We start from the raw sequence: 17,496 nt of genomic DNA, 5'->3' as shown, positions 1-17,496 counted from the left end.
TTAGGACTATAATTAAAAGATTATGAAGAGAATAGATAGGTTAGGGCTGTTTTTCTTGGATCAGAGAATGTTGAAAGATCTGATTGTGGTTTATAAAATCATGAAGGGCATAAATATAGGGTCAATAGGAAGAAAGCTTTCCTCTTAGTAGAGGGTCAATTATTTCTGGCAGCACGGTGGCTCAGTGGTTAACACTGCTGCCTCAGCACCAGGGACCCAGGTTCGATTCCAGCCTTGGGCAACTGTGTGTTGAGTTTGCACATTCTCACCGTGTCTGCTTGGGTTTCCTACAAGTGCTCTGGTTTCCTTCCACAGTCCAATGATGTGCAGGCCGGGTGAATTGACCACACTAAATTGCCCATAGTGTTAGGTGCATTAGTCAGAGGGAAATGCATCTGCAGGGGGTTACTCTTCAGTGTGTACTTGTTGGGCCGAAGGGCCTATTTCCACACTGTGGAGACTCTAATGTAAACTAATTTTAAGGTGGGGCAGAGATTTAAGTTGAGCAGCAGGCATTTTAAAAGGAAATTTAAGAAGAATTTTTCTTCAGAGGCTGGTGGGTTTCTAGAATTCATTGTTTGAAAGTACAGAAGGCTATGGACCAGAGTTGGGAAGTAGGATTGGATAGATGCTTGATGACCAGAGAGATCCAAACAACCATCTGATGAGGGAGATGCACTCCGAAAGCTAGTGCTTCCAATTAAACCTGTTGGATGATAACCTGGTGTTTGTGATTTTTAAAATAGATCTAAACAAATAATTCTATAAAACAGCACACTAGCTTCAAGACAGAAAACAATTGTTACTAGTTTTTAATCATTTATACCACATGCTTAGCTTTGCTAATTTGAGTTGGACTGCTCATTATACTTGAAACAACACCATTTGTCATTAAGCATTCATTTCAAAACTAAATGCCTTTCACAAGAAGCACTAAAGCAAAATTTGACAGCAAGGAGATATTAATGCAGCTGGTCAAAAACTTAGTCAAAGAGACAGGTTTTAAGAAACATCTTAAAAAGGAATATAAAGATGTGGAGAGACAGATTTAGGGAGGGAGTTCTGGAACTTCTAGCTCACCTAGTGAACTATTCCAGAAAACCTGTGAACAAAAGGATAGCACTGGAACCAAATCTTACTGAGTCTTATAATGTGAAACTTTACAAACATAACCTCTCAACTCAAATTAGACCAGATGAAAGGCTCCTGCCCAAAACACAAATCATCCTGCTCCTCAGATGCTGCCTAACCAGCATGACACTCAACTCTGATCTCCAGCATTTCAGTCCCCACTTCCTCCTCAACCAGAGCAGAGTTTCAGGAAGTGCCTCTTTGTAGATATTTTTACGAAATTTGTTCAGAGGTGTTATTACACGCCTCTGGAACAGGTAGAACTTTAATCTGGGTTTCCTATATTGTACCACATGGGGTGGGGTGGGTGTGTTCAAGATCTAATTATTGCTATACCCTCAACATTACTGGACAGCTGAAGGCAGGAGTAGTCAAGCAATCAGAACAGTGCAAGAACATAGATTAGTGGATGAGGTGCAAAGTAATGTGGGTGAAAAATAAAGTTTAGTTTGTGCATTGGCATTTCTGGATATTTAAAGCAGAAATGTGCAGCAATCTGAGTTAGAGCTGGAGAAGGTCACAGATATGGACAGGCAACACCATGATGGGATTTGAAAAAGGTGGATGAGAATTATAAATCAAGACATTGCTCATCTGAACACCAATATGGATCAGAGAACAGGTCTTGTACATGTAGAGGATGAAAGAAACAGCAGATTTTGGCTGATTTCAAGTTTACACAGGGTAAAATGTGAGAATTGACCAAGAAGGTGTTGAAGTCATCAAGTCCAAAAGTGTCAAAAGGGGATAGGGGATTACAATAATAGATGCACTGAGGCAGGGGTAGAGTTATAGAGTTGGAGATAATGTCATCACTAGGACTGCCTAGGTCAATGGATGCACATCTTGGGATGAAATATTGGGTGGGGATAAGGAAGGTGTGTGTGTGTGTGTGTGTGTGTGTGTGTGTGTGTGTGTGTGTGTGTGTGTGTGTGTGTGTGTGTGTGTGTGTGTGGGGTCCTTGGAGCTTGAACAGCACCCTACCTGAAGTTACTCATCCACCACTTTCCTTGTCATTTCTAAATTTTTCTTAAAAAGTGCTGTCAGTTCCCATCTGCCCAAGCCAGCCATATTGATATTTTCTAAATCAACCTGTTCACAGATGTTCTTACATATCTCTGGATCAACTGGAACTTGAACCTGGATTCTTTCCTCAGAGGTAGGGAGACTAATCTTGAGTCACATGAGTTTTTGATCTTAAAAATTAGCTCAATTGACTTGTAAGCATATATTTAAATAAAAGCAAATGGGTTGCTGATTTCAGTACATGCCTGTCCACTGTGCAGTGGATGAGCTTGGAGGTACATGGGAAGGTGGGAGCTAGGCATGTAGCCTAACATGAACAACAGATCAGCAACTCACTAACTTCCTAGCAATGAAGGAATGAGAGGGGTGGTGCTGAGGTAGAGCTAAATGCCATCAGTTTCCATGTACACATTGTCAATGTGCCTTCAGACGATGTCACCTTGCAGTAGCATGAGGATGCTAAATAGGAGGGAGACAAAAGTTAGGACATAAGAAACAGTGTGGGAATGAAAAAGGAAGCCAGTACAGCTGACTATTGACTGGATTAAATAGATAAGAATCAGATGAAAGCAGACCCATTGAGCTGAATGGCGAGATGGTGGAGGATATGTAATTAAACAAGTCAAAGACTGCAGACAGGATAAGGACTAAGTTTACCTTTCCTCTATCGCAGTCACATTAGATCTAATTCATGACTTTATAAAGCTGATCTGGTACTTGGTAGCAGAGGTCAAAATCATTTTTTTTGCTGAGAGCTCTTGTTGAGATTTTCCTCAGACTATTTTAGTTTCTCAGGGACTAGTCAGTTTTGAAGGGCTTTTGTTCCCCCATTCTCAGTAGTTCCTTTATTAGATGTTGCAGAGAAAGAGAAAACACAACACACAGTCTTACACACACAAAGCAATACAGGGAAAAAAATTGGGTGGCCAGTTTATTGGGAATAGAGTTAATGGAGAAGGTGGATCTCTTAAAATGAGAGCTCACAGTCAGCGTGAGGAGAGAGTTGAAAATAAAAAGCATCTGTTTTCTTTATTTTGCTTTAGGAAACAATAAGTGAAGAATCAACATTTTGGTCTCTGCATAAACTATTTAAGAGTGTTTTGACCTTTCCAATTCTGATAAAAAAAATGTGACAAACAAATGCAAGTTATTCACACTTACTGACTACATAAGTAGCAGCTTCTCAGAATGCAGAGAACTTTCTGGTGTTGCTTGACACATTGAGGAAAAGAAAAAAGGCCCTGTTTGTAACCTTAAGGACAAACTGTGCACTCTGGCTCAGAGCTGTTTACATGTGAAAGCAGCAATAGCAGTCGTTTGGCTCACTACATGTCAAAGGTCACTTACAAGGAAATTGTCTGTATAAAAATATGCATCTGATCTTGGCAAGACTGATACAACACTTACCATTGACTCCTCTTCTTCCTGGTTTGCCACGTTTTCCTGGTGGGCCTACATATAAAGAAGAGATGGAATTATTTATTTGTTGTCTATTTAAGGATTTGGAAAAATCCAGCTGTAAAAACCAATAGCATTTCTGATTTTTCTGCAATATTGAAAACTTCACTCAGGAGCACATACAATCTGGTCTCTGCATGCTGTGGTACAGTTCTTCTGTTGTTAGCACATTTCTATGACTAAGTGTTTATGGTTACAAATTACTTTGTTCCTCTAATGGGTAATTATCTTGAAATGTGAAAACACAGAAGTTGTGATTGAAGTGCTGCTCAATACATAAATCACATTGAATTATACTTATTATTTGTTTTCTGTGCTGTCTAGTTTGCCTTTCAGCTTGAAGGATGTTGCTGTCAATGCACCACATTGCAAACAAACTCATACAAGACGACAATCAATTTCCTAGCCAGGATAAGGAGACAATAGAGGAACCTTCACTGTTGAATTCCATTTTATTCCCAGTTGAAGCAAACTCTTCAAAGTACAAATTACTCATGCTCTGGCAATTAATTTCTTTGCAAATTATGACATTATTATAGACTCCTATTTGAGGCCAAGTGACTGATCACAGCCAAAATAGAACCATTTGTTAACATACAATGTTAATCTAAAAACTATTATTGACATCTCTACAGAATACATGTATTGAATAACAGCTTTACTGTAGGTGATGCATATTCATATTCCATATGGATTGAAATTTGTTAGCTGACGATTTTTCTCAACTGGTGGTTTGCAGAGTTACTCCCTGGAAGTGATTTCCCATTACACTAGATCATATCATACAGGAAAAGGCAGTCGTTTTGAATGACTTGGAATGCCTATTTACATATAAACATAAATATATCAGGGCTAGCCTGCAGTGGCCACAGACCTTTCACAAACTGAAAACTACCACAGAGGGCTGTTTCAAACCATCCCCCTACTTGCTAAGTGCTGCTGAAAAGTTTTTATTTTAGTTCTTCTGTGCCTTTAATTCTTTCAATTTAACCATCTAATGTCACAATGACTAGTGCTATCTTATGGGATTACTTAGGCACAGAAACGGGCCATTCAGCTCAAGCAGTCCATACTAGTATTTATGTTCCACTCAGAATCAAGCAAGCTCGACAGTGCAGAAGGCAGCGATTTTGCCTTTGGGTCTGCACTGTCACTCCGATGATCATGGCAAAAAGGGAGAACTGCAGATGCTGGAAATCAGAGCATCACTCTAATCTACACTCCGATGATCATCCCAACTAGACCCAGCCCCCTACAACCCTGTACTAACCATGGCTAACCCATCGAACCTGCACATCTCTTGACACTACAGGGCAATTTAACATTGCCAATCCAACAGATTGGCAATCTTTGAACTGTGGAGGAAACCCACAGACATGGGGAGAACATGCAAACTCCACACAGACAGTCACCAAAGACTGGAATTGAACCAAGTCTCAGATGCTGTGAGGCGGCAGTGTTAACCATTGCACCATTATGGTAACCTCACGTCTCCTTTCCTCATTTCTCATCTGACTCGAACAGAATGATCCTCCACCTTCTTCATTTACCGATCTAGCCTCTCCTGAAGTGCATTGATATTCTCCATTTGGACTGCTCCCTGTTGTAGTGTGTTGCACATTCCAGGTAAATGGATTCCCTATTTGATTTCTTGGTGACTACCTTTTAATTGATGGCTTTTTGTTTTGCTCATGATTTTTTTTAAATACCACTGCACTTCTGCTTTACAGCACCTGTGAAGGTATATAACTAGACAATTAGTGTCTCCTTAGTGAAGAAAATAAAAGACCTTTCACAGTTTTGAAGACGTCTCACAAGTAACTCAACCTTTGACAAACTTACCAGTTATTCATTTAAACTTGCAAGCATATCTTTTTACAAGTTATTTTTTCTAAGTTCTTATTTGCTTCTTGCAGCCATGTTCTGCAGAGGACATTGCTTGATGCCATTCATCATATTCTCTATGCAAGTTTTCAATTAGTTTCTGAGGTGGGAGGTGGAGCACAGCTTTCTCGGCATTTTGTAAAATCCTTTTATTAGATTTTTTTTCTTCATTGCATTTATTCCAAATGAGTGAGTTATCACTTACCTGCAGGTCACATGTAAATTTATGTTCCATTGACAACTCTAGGCAAACTTATTTAATTGTTGCAATCAGAATTTTAAGATTTAATCCACATAGGGGATCACTTTGTATGAAAATCTCTTAATACATCTTAAAATTAACTGTATCCAGCTGTGAACAAACTAGGGGCAGGGTTTTGTCCTTTCAGTCAGGACCTTGATTCTGGGACCAAATGGATATACAACCACATGTGTGTGTGAACAGTCCCTCAGTTGTGATTTTCTGCAAATTGGCCGGTTGGTCAAAGAGTGGTCATCATTAAGGATGGTGGATGAGAGCTCTGAGCTGGATGGTAAAGAGAGGCCCTCTATTATGGAAACATAATCCTAGTAGGAGAGGGAGACAAGATGGAGACACCCTCTCTCCAACCTCAAGATTTCTAGAAAAAAATTCTGTAGCCCCACCCCAACCCATTCACAGACCTACCTAATTGGCTATTCACCATCTGACCACCTCCATGCTTCTCCCCAATAGGGCGCAATAGGAATATTCCTTTTTGAAGTGTTCAAGCATAGTCCTAGCATTGACAGTTCCGTAAAAGACATGTACGATTTTTGAAGATATCCAAAAAGGATGTGGCATGACCATCAATTGAATAAATATCCTGCTATGTACCTGGAAAATATTACTGTAAATTCCCATTACACTGAACTACTAAAACTACAGCTAAATACATTATTCCCCACAAAAAACAAAAAACATTAAAGTCTACTATTGTTTTGACAGAAGGACTGCTGAAATTCTCACACTTGGGCTGTTCAAGTTCTTCATAACCAATGACGTATTTTTGAGTGTTGCGATTCTGTCAAGTTCCCAATCATGAGGAAAGTGGATATGAAACAAAAATGCTGCTGTTGAGAGAAAACGAGTCTCCACATCCAGCTGGACTTCATTGTAATGTGATGTAAGGCATGCAAATTACATTTCATTTATTTGAGATTGGATTTTTGTATTTAAAATAGTGGCATAAGGTTTCCAGTGTCATCCAATCATTAACATATATCCATTTCTATAGCAGTGGGGATTTATTTTCTTAAAAGTCAGGTTTTGGAAGTTAGTGGGAATTTGTTTACATCGGGAGAGTGTGATGCATAAAACTTTCAAACATAAAATTCTAGGATTTTGAGGGGTTGGGCGCTAGTGAACTTAAGGGAACATGAATAGTTTTTTAAAAAAGTTTTCTTTTGAGTTTAAGTCTGAGCAGTTCTGCAGACTTTGAGGCAGTATTTGGTAGTATAAAAGCAGCTTTTTTGAGAAATTAAATCATCCTAGAATTGTTAAAAGTTAAAGTTAAATTTAAGGACTTCAGTTTAAAGCTCCATACCAGAAGTGTTTGGTTAAAACCCTAGATTATGTGAAGCGGAAAAAAAGTCAGTTATATGAATCAGAGGAGAGATCATCAGATGATCATGACCAAGAATTGAAGCCACGTCCAAGCCAAACCTTGAGTAAAGGCCATTCTCTCTAGTATTGGAGTACGTAATGAGATGCTATTGGGTTTAATGGGATTATATTTTTAGCACAAGTTTCAAAACCTTTAAACATCAGTTATAAGAAAATAGTTTAAGTTAATCTATACTATATTTCATTTGCATAAATAAGCTTCTGTTTGTTATTAAACTCTAATCTGCAGTATTTTGTGCCGGTATTCAGCGAATGAATATCTTGTAAAACCAAAGAAAAATAATATCTTTCAAGCCAGATTTCAGTCATCAATCAGGGATAATAAAAGCAAAATACTGTGGATACTGGAAATCAAACACAGAATGCTGGAGAAACTCAACTGATCTGGCAGCATAGATGGAGAGAAATGAAGTTAATGTCAAGTCTGGTGTGACCCTTCTTCAGGGTGAAGACTGGAAATTAGTATCTACACAACTCCTCTCTTCCAGGAGGAAGGAGAGGAAACAAAAATCTATAGGCCAGTTTGCTTTGTATCTGAGTGTAGGAAAGATGGTAGAATTAATCATTCGAGCTGAGCACTGAGAAAAACAAGGTGGTAATGGGTACGGATCAGCAAGGTTAGTGAAAGGGAAATGTTTGAAGGTTTTGAAAGAGTAACAGATTGTGAATAGATGGGAGCCTACAGATATACAGTACTATAATTGGATTTCCAGAAGGTATTTGAAAATGTGAAGGTGACTGCAAAAACAAAATAGTGGGGTAAATATTATAGGGCATAACTAAGACAGAAGACAGGCATACCCCATTTTCTGCCTAAAGCCAAAAAGACAGTCTTTGCCGGAGTGGCAGGATGTGGTCAGTATAATCTCACAGGAGTCTGTGCGGGGGCCTCAACTTTTTACATCAAATGGGGAGGGGAGGGGAAGCATGGTAGCTAATTCAGATAACACCAAGTTAGGTAGGCAAGTACCTTGTGAAGACGACAAAGTTATAGGCAGATTTAGATAAGCTGAGTGAGTGGAAGTTGTTAACTTCGGCAGGAATAAAATAAAAAGCAGAATATTACTTAAACAGATAAAAAGTACAGATTTCAGGAGTGCAGAAGGATTTAGATATTCTAGTGCATGAGTCATGAAAAAGATAACATAATCAAGTAGTGAATGGATTGCTATTCTTTAAATGAGAAGAATTGCACGTAGAAGGATGGATGTTATGTTTTGTTGGACAGGGCATTGATGAGACTACAATTCAAATACTGTGTGCAGATTTAATTTCTTATTTAAACAATGGATATAAATACATGGGAGATAGTTCAAGTTGGACCAACTAGTCTGGTTTCCACTGTAGTCGAGAAGGGAGCGGGGAGGTGACATGACTGAAGTATATGAAATCCTGAATGGTCTTGACTAGGTAGCTTGAAAAGGCTAGTTCCTCTAGAGTGTCAGTCTGGAAAAAAGGGACCACTGTGTTCTGAGTAAAACACAGATTAAGAATTTTATTCTTTTAGGGGGCAAAGTTTCGAGCTTTCTGCTTCAGAAAGCAGTAGAGGTAGGGCAATTGAACATGTTCAAGACAGGGGTACATAGATTCTTGTTAGTCAGGAGAATCATGGGTTATTGGAGGTAAATATAAATGTGAAATTTGAAATCAAACAGATCAGCCATGATCTTATTGAATGGAGGGGACAGGTTCAATATTCTGATTGGTTTACCTCTGCTTTGATTTCACATGTATGATTTGACATTTTCAAATTTAAGTTTTTTTTAGGAAAAGGTACCATCTCAAATTTACACAATGCATATGTCAGTTGTCAGCACATGTAACTGGGAGAAAAGGTGGTACTATGCTCCTTCACCCAGTACTCATGTGTGCTGACCTACGTGGTTTTTCCTTTTCCTGGTGTACAAATTTATCTCCCTCTTCTCTGTAGCCCCCGACAAGAATTCAAATTCCTCCAATTTTGGCCTTTTTTGCATCTTTCCTTCCATTGTGGCCAGAGCTGCAGGTTTCAAAGTGTGGAATTCCCACCTTTTAAAATGCTCTACTTCACATTTTTTAAAAAAAAGGTGCTCCTAAAAGGCTCTTTGGTAAAATCTTACTCATCTGTCCTAATGTCACATTAAATGGTATTATACAATGCAATTATCTTTTGCTTTTATCATTGGTGATTTCTTTATACACACACCAGAAGACAATGCTTTTTTGAGCAAAAAGTAAACATAATAGAAAATGCTCAGACGTATTAACTCCATGGATGTGCAGAGTTAGAGTCTGAGAACAATTCATTGGCACATTTCAGCAATCAAAATCAATTTTCCTCAAATATGGATAATTAGTTCCCAGAGTATCATGGCCAAACATTTGCTTTTTGAAGATGCTTTCAAATATACAATTGAATTTGCAATTATAAATACAATTGGACTGAACAAGACAAATTGCTTGCACCTGCTCAGCTGACTTGGCAGTGAAACAACAAAAAAGAGGAAAATATCTTCAGTAAGTTGAAAGCAAAGTCAAATGTCAGTTTGCTGAAACAAAGTATTGGTTTAAAGATTAAGTCAGAAATCACTTGGTAAACTTGTGGTATTACTAACAAGACTGAATCCAATGGAAAGATGAAGTTTTGGAGTCATAAAGAGGACACTTCAAAACACAAATGAAATAGATTACATCTATTAGCAGTCCCAAAACCAACGAATTTGGTCAGGAAAAGAAATTCACTGCTATTTCATCTCTAATTGCAATGAAGAGCACTACTAGCAGTAGGCTGATTAAAAATGTGCTTGACTAGGAGTTATCAAATAGAAATTGAAGATGTAGCATTGTTTCTTTCTCACTTAGTTTTTTTTATTTTAAGCACAACTTAACACAAGCATTTAACACCAAATAAAATAAATGTGGTTTTGTTAGAAGCTGCTGCTTTCTACAAATTGGATTAGTTTTAAGTACTGCATCAGGCAAACGGTATTGCATACAAGTTCAGCAATTAAGCACAGCATGATTCCCTCCATGCTGTACGGTTTAGCATACATGAAAGATAACAGAAGTTGTAAGTAGTAAGGCCTAAAATGGAACATCAGATTGTAGGTATGATAATTTTGGAATTAAATTTCGATGCCACTCACTGGGAAGTTTAAAGATATTGAACTCAACATAGATGGAGTTGAGGTACGTGGAATCGATAAAGCTATTTTGTCTAGTTTAGAAGTCAATGACAAAGGGTCAATTAAGCTAAGTTTTTAATAAATGGAGTTAACACCGATTAAGAAAACATTCTTCATACAGCCCTTTCAGACACCATGGAATGCTGTTACAGGAAATAATTAAGATCATTTATCTTTTAGGATAAAAAAATGTGGCTAATAGGATTTGTATCCCAAATCATTTTGCACTTACTAGAAATTATTGTAAATCAGTGAAGATAAAGAGAATGAACAGACATATTGGAGAACTTGAAAAATGAAACAAGAGCAGGTCCTTATGTTAATAAGCACAGTGTCATAGCTTAAAAGAATAGGGAGGGGAAACAGGTTATTTTGAGCAACTGCAGGGCAATATTGACAGTGTTGTAAGTCAGTTTTGGATGAGATGATAGAAGGCCATCAACTGGAAGACGACCTGGAACAGGACCTGGACTGGTGGGTGGGTGGGGCAAACATGAGTGGTATTATTGCTAGACTACTAATCTAGAGAGCCAGAGAAATGTTCAGACACTGACAAATGGTGAAATTTGAATTGAATAAAAATCTAGAGTTAAGAGTCTTAACGATGACCACAAATCATTGTATTGTGTCAATAATTGGCATCTGGTTCACGAAGAGAGAAGTCCTGGTTTGGCCTACATATGATTTCAGACCTACAACAAAAGTGGTTGACTTGTCTATCCCTGGATCGCCCCATAGGGCAGTAAATGCTGACCCAACCAGCACTGGTGACAACTTGCTAATGTATTTAAAAAATAAATCACTGACAAGCCAATGTTTACCAAATGAAAATTGCCCAAATAAAAAAGTGTTTAAATTTTGATTTTTGTTGTAACTTCAAAAAAAAGGGTTTCCCAGATCATGTCACATTCAAAAGAACATTCAAAACATTTTTAACATGTTCTAAAATTAGTCAATTTACCATTCACTGTGCTGCATATAAGAATTAAGACATACTAGAATTGAAAAGTTATCTGGATGTACCCAAATAATGTGATGGCACCACTCCCTAAAAAAAATAAAGTTACGACTATAACAATAGGTTAAGAACTTGGACACTGAAAACTACAGCACAGGAACAGGCCCTTCAGCCCATCATGTCTGCACTGACGATGATGCCATTCCAAACTAAATCTCATTTGCCTGCATATAGTCCAGATCTCTTTATTCACTGCCTTTTCTTCATGTATCTGTTTAAATGCTTCTTAAAACATTGCTATTATATCTCCTTCTACCACCTCCCCAGCACATGCTCCAGACACCTACTACCCTCAGTATAAAGACTCGCCTTGCACATCTCTTAACTTTTCCCCTTCTCGCTTTAAACCTGTGGCGTAGTATTTGACACTTCCACACTGGAGAAAAAAAAAACTCAGACTATTAAACATAAAAGAAAAAAAAGTTGGACAATTGAAATCAATGCAGTATGTAATTAGTTTGCCCTTGAATCCACAGAATAAAACGAGTACATCATCAAGATATCTATACTGCTTTCAAATCAGTAGGTCACCAAGATCTATTCAGATTCACGTGGCAAAACCTACAAAAACCAAACACAAACCACCTGTATCACCTTAGAGTTACAAACTAACATTTCTCTCATTGGTACCAAATAAAAAAAATACATAGATTGGATGAATGCCAATAAACTGATCAATTGTCCCAACAGCATGTCAGCACATAAATAAAGTGAATGGAGTAGTTGCATCAGCCAATTATAATGTCACAGACTAGTGGATGCATTTATAAATCAAGAGGGAATAGTACAATTAGTGCAATAACTTGTCACTGCATAGTGGGGAGAATTAAGATAATAACCCCTAGCCAGCTGTGTCCTGGCAGTCATGAACTTTCAGTAGTTTTACCAGCAGTTAATATTTCAAAGTATTACAGGTGATTAATGAGTATTTGCTGACTACAAAGGCGAGTCAAAACTAAAATATTCTGTAGTTAAAAACAGATGTTTAATTTGCTAAAGAACCTTAAGCAGTTAAATATGTGGGATTTGTTTCGTGTACACACAGTCCTGGTTGTTATCTGTTGATTCACTACTGGTGGAGCTTGGTGCTCAAGGTCAGCCCAAGACTCCACCTTTTTCCTTTTGTCATATCTGGTCTGCCTTGGTAAACGGATTGCAGTCCTTCATGGTACAGAGCAGAGGCAGTGTTTATTTTTATTATCTACAGGAATTCTAGGCTTCAATCCTCATCTGCAAGGGACAGAGTGTATGTGTTTAAATGCATCTAAAAGAAAATTTGGAATTTCCAATGCAGTGTTGGCACAGCCATTATGATCAACCACTTTTTGTTCAAAGATGTGGTGAAGATAAGGAAGAAGAAGTGATGCAGAGGGGAGACAAAGATGAAAGTGCACAATTGCAGAGTCAAATATCAAAACAAGCTAAAAAAGGTCCAAATGTGATGACTCAAAAAGTCATCATGTAAGGACTGAAGGCCTGAAAGCAAACAAAATCTTAGTGGATTGATATGCCTAGCCTGCATCAGGTGATGAGAAAGCAAGCTAGCTGGCATTCAGGTTGGTTTTAGAATGAATTCTAGATTGCTGCCAGCCAGCCAGCCACTCAACACAACAAGTTGCCCTAAGAATACGCAAAAGACTCCCGTGCGCCTTCTGTGATATTGAAAAAGTCGGAGGGCTGGTCATCCTGCTTCTTTCATAAGGAGAGTCCTGAAATTGCTCCTATAAAGCATGCATTTGTGTCTGATATACAGGAATGCACCAAAAAGGTGACTCACTTTACATTTATCATTTGATATAGCATGACATTTAAAAGCCCGACAGAGCCATAGTCATCTTCAGAATTGGATGAGAGCACAGATCGTCGCTGCCTCCCTCTTGAAACAGGGCCATCGTACACAGTTCCTAATTTAACAGGACTGAATGTTCCTGTTCTCAACTGAAATGGAGCAAAACTGCTCAAGACCACTCCTCCTTCACTGCCTATTCCATGGAGCAGAGGTCTTTACTCTTGCTTGCTGACCTTTGTCCTCTAGATCCTCCAAAATCACAATGATAGACTCCGCCATATCCCCATGTCACCAGAAGTCTGTCTATAGTATCTGAGAAATATTCTCCTAGCATTAAAAAAAAGAGGCAAGCTACAGAAGCCTACATGGTTAAAAACAAAAATCCAAATGCAAAACCAATCAGCATTAAATCAAACTGTGGTTGGGGAGCCTTGCAACAACAATAGCGAGGATGCTGCCTGAACTGCTGTGCTCTTCCAGCACCACTAATCCAATAACAATAACACCAGTGCTCAAATCCAGTGTTAAGGAGGTTTCTAACAGAAGCAGAATCCTGAAACAAGTGTCGTTCCTTCACTTTTTACTGACTGGGCAAGATTCAGGTACATGCTCACCTCTGAGAACTACAATACACCCCAGACAGACTGATGTTGGGCACACTAACAGACATTGGATGAGTGACATTTAAGCAATACATCCTCAAATTGTAATGAACATAATACAACCATGTACATTGTGAATGATGCCCATTTTGGAACAATGTAGTGTTGGAATGAGGATTTCTGGAAGAATCGCCAGACATCAGATCCAAAAATCTCAATAAGTGATGGTTACTTAATTCACATCTTATTTGAAGACTAATTATATATCTGAAACTTGGCAAGACCAGCGGTTGCCCTATGATACAAAGAATGACAAATACAAACTGCTGTAATAAAGTAGTAAAATTGTTTAAATTAAATAATTGCTCTGTTTAAGGCTGTACTGTTTTATTCTTCCTGCCAAAGTAAATAACATCATATTATCCCCTATTAAACCCCTCTGCCAAATGTTTGCACACAATTGTTTTGCAATTACCCTTATGTATTCCTCACGTCTTCCATGACTTCAGCTACCATGACTTTGCTTATGTAAGGCATTGACGTAAATTTTAAAACTTGAGGTCCCAGCACAGATCTCTGTGGAACACCACTTGTGATGGTGAATAAAGATCCATTTATGCCTATTAATTCCTGTCAGCCAGTCTTCAAACTATGTTATATATAACATGGATATATGTTACCCCCATTCCATAAGATTTTACTTTGTGATGGCTTGTGTATTTGAAGAAGTGGGTTGAGCTTGTATTTCGAGAGCCATGACATTTTTAGAAACCAGTGCAAGGGAAAGATTTCCTGGTGTGATAATGGGAATTTGCTTTGAGAGAGTTTGAATGAGTGCAGAGTAAACCTTGAAAAAAAAGGAGTATAGCTTGCTTTACGTTACATCAATTATAAATGAATTTCCTTTCTTTGAAAATAAAAGCTTGGAAAGCTTTAGTTTTCAGTTTGAAAAAGTGTCCTGGTTGGAGTTAGATATCAAAACTTAATTCAGAATAATTAGGAATCAAACTACTTCAGTGTAACGTGTTCCAGACCACAAACGTTTGGTCGGAGCCTGAAGAGATTAATGCTGAGAAAGTTGATATTTGGTTGAAAAGTGATCAGGAAAGAGATTTTTGAACTCTCAAGATTTGCAGTTGGAAGAAACTATTAAATTAAACCCATTAGAGAACTGTTTGAGTATTGCAAGATGACACTTATAATAAATGGGATTGTGTTTTGAAACTTTCAAATTATGTTAATTACATAGAACATGGATTATTCTACTTTGTTTAATGAACTTCTGTTTTATTGATAAAACAAAATATGTAGTATCACATGCTGCTGTTTTAGTAATCACCTTGGTAAACAACAAAAAAAAAAGCTTGATCTATTTAGCCAGATTTCAGCCTGGTATGTAAACTGTCTGGAAACAAGAGCTGTGATCATATGACAAATTGGCACCAACTCACGCTAGCCAATTTACCCAACCCACCATCCTTTGTTCTTGCACGTACCATGCTAACTCATCTAATATCTAACTTAGGAAGACCCTAGGACCCAGGACAAAATAAAATTTAATAGATTTAATTTTTCTATAACTCACCATTTTCAGAAATGACATGCTACCATCATATTACATTCTTTTCCGATATAAACATATCTGATCACACACAAAGACAGGTGACACAATAAATGATAGTTCTCGATTTAAAACTTGGACCACGTCCAGAATACATTCATTGGGAGTGAAGTAAAATCTGATCTCTACCACCTGTAGCTTCAGACTGCCCAATAACTCATGATTTGTGACTAACAGTGGTTTATGATATGCCTCCATAACGATGGATGTTTTACATCACAACAGTATATTCAGTAAAGTGTTTGAAGTTATGTTTGAAGATAAATCCACTGATGAGTACTTGTTCAAGATCACTTAATTTTTGGAGTGTGATCCTAAGAATCCTATAAACAATACTAAAAGTTAACTCCCAGACCCTAAATTCTCTTACCCTGAAACTATAAAGGTAACTGATTGCTCTTAATGCAAACATAAGAACTCTTTGTTGTGAACTCCTGGATGAAGACTCGCAACACTGCACTCAAAAGAACCCAGTCCTCTCTTTGGCCTGCCTGGTAGTCCATTTACAGCCTTTTTCCACACAAAATACATACTGACACTGCTACACCAGCAGCTAGAAGCATCTCTTTTAAAAGCAGCTTGCTCCAAGAAGTGCAGGCTAGAAGTTCAATTTGATACCCATTCATTTTTCTGGGTCAGTTGTGACCTTTTAACATTTTGATTAAAATGTCAAGAGAATCCCAAGGAATAATCCCCATTTTATATCAGAGAATCTTGAAGTCTACAAAGCAGAGTTTTACGGAATTGAATAAAATGAAACAACATTTTTCTTAACCAATATCATTATAGATCCTGGAAGCGTAAAGTTAAAGAATGAAAGTAATTAAGTGGACAGAACATAATTAGTTTGCATTTCCTTAAATGCTTTCAAAAGATGCTTTTCATCTTTAAGCAACACAACTAACTTGCATTTTAAAAGAAATGGACATTATCTTTCATTTCCAAATTAACACGAAAACTGCAGCATCACAAAAGCAGTAATGTGCTTTACTCAGTCAAACTAAAATACTGAATTATTCAGGCACTCGGACTAAGAATATAAGCTAGTGCACTCAGGTATTACATAAAAATGAGTTCATTGAGACAACCAAGAAAGTAAATAAGCAGCTGCCAATCTCAGGTGAAGATTTAAAGCACCACTTTCAGAAATAACTGAAAATTAGTCAGTGCAAATTGGATTGGTACAGGAGAGATGAGCAGCATCTAAATGAAGCAGGAACATTGACATTTACGAGCAAGGTTGATGTAATTAAGAATTATTGAACATCAGTGGAAAGGTATTCAATAGGCAACCACACAGAGCCAAAAACAACAGGAGCAACAGAAGGTCACAAAATTAAATGAAGTATATGCATTTATCAGATAAAACAGAAGCATGTGAAAATATGCCAAAGTTAGTGGACGATGCAAAGAAAGCAATGATGTAGTAGGAATATCAAAAAGTTGAGAAGGGATAAATGTCAACAGAAGAGAGGATGATAGAGCCCTCAAAAAGAAATTAATCCTTTTCAGAGATGGAAAGCTACACAATGAAGTTCACTGGTTAAGTACCCTTGATGTGAATATGATATAGATAACCCAAAAGCACAATGTAATATGGAGTGTTGATTCACCTTAAGAATGACAGTAGTTTGTGCAAAAATAATAAAGATGCGCAAATAGAGGAAAGTCATTAATGCAAAAATTTCCATCTAACAAAATTATAAACTGGAAGTGCCAAGTGATTGTGTGACCTTGGATTGCATCAGTGATTTATTTGGTTCACTTGGACACTCCCTATATCTGAGGCAATAGGGAGTGTCCAAGTGAACCAAATAAATCACTGATCAATTACAGAAGAAATTGAAGTCTGCCCCCTTTGCTGATACTGACCACAGGGTAATTTCAACAAAAATCAAAAAGATACAAAAATGGTGCTAAGCATTAGATAATTATTATTAGGATAAATTCTTTGATATATTCACAAAGGAATGTTTTTCCTACTTGGGGATAGCATAAGGGGAAGTAAGAAGTTCAATGTGACAACTGAAGATTAGTTGATCAAGAGGGCGATACTATTATTTTGAAATAGTTTGTGATGTCCAGGTCCTAAAAAGACGACAAAGCAGAGACAAAACAAAAATAAAACCCTGAAACCAGAATCAAAACCAGCAATTGC

At 37.6% G+C, this 17,496-nt stretch overlaps 1 protein-coding gene across 1 annotated transcript in view; it reads right to left on the bottom strand.

The window, feature by feature from the left end:
- The window catches only part of LOC132823071 (collagen alpha-1(XXIII) chain-like), a 241,715-nt gene that overhangs the window by 186,252 nt on the left and 37,967 nt on the right, over positions 1–17,496 (bottom strand). The window contains exon 3 of the mRNA XM_060836612.1: positions 3,565–3,609. Coding sequence (XP_060692595.1) covers positions 3,565–3,609 — 45 coding nt within the window. The remainder of the gene's footprint in view (positions 1–3,564; positions 3,610–17,496) is intronic.

This window comes from Hemiscyllium ocellatum, chromosome 16 (assembly GCF_020745735.1).
Source record: "Hemiscyllium ocellatum isolate sHemOce1 chromosome 16, sHemOce1.pat.X.cur, whole genome shotgun sequence".
Taxonomy (NCBI): domain Eukaryota; kingdom Metazoa; phylum Chordata; class Chondrichthyes; order Orectolobiformes; family Hemiscylliidae; genus Hemiscyllium; species Hemiscyllium ocellatum.
The sequence above is the reverse complement of the archived record's forward strand: the minus strand, read 5'-3'. Positions and strand labels throughout refer to the sequence as shown.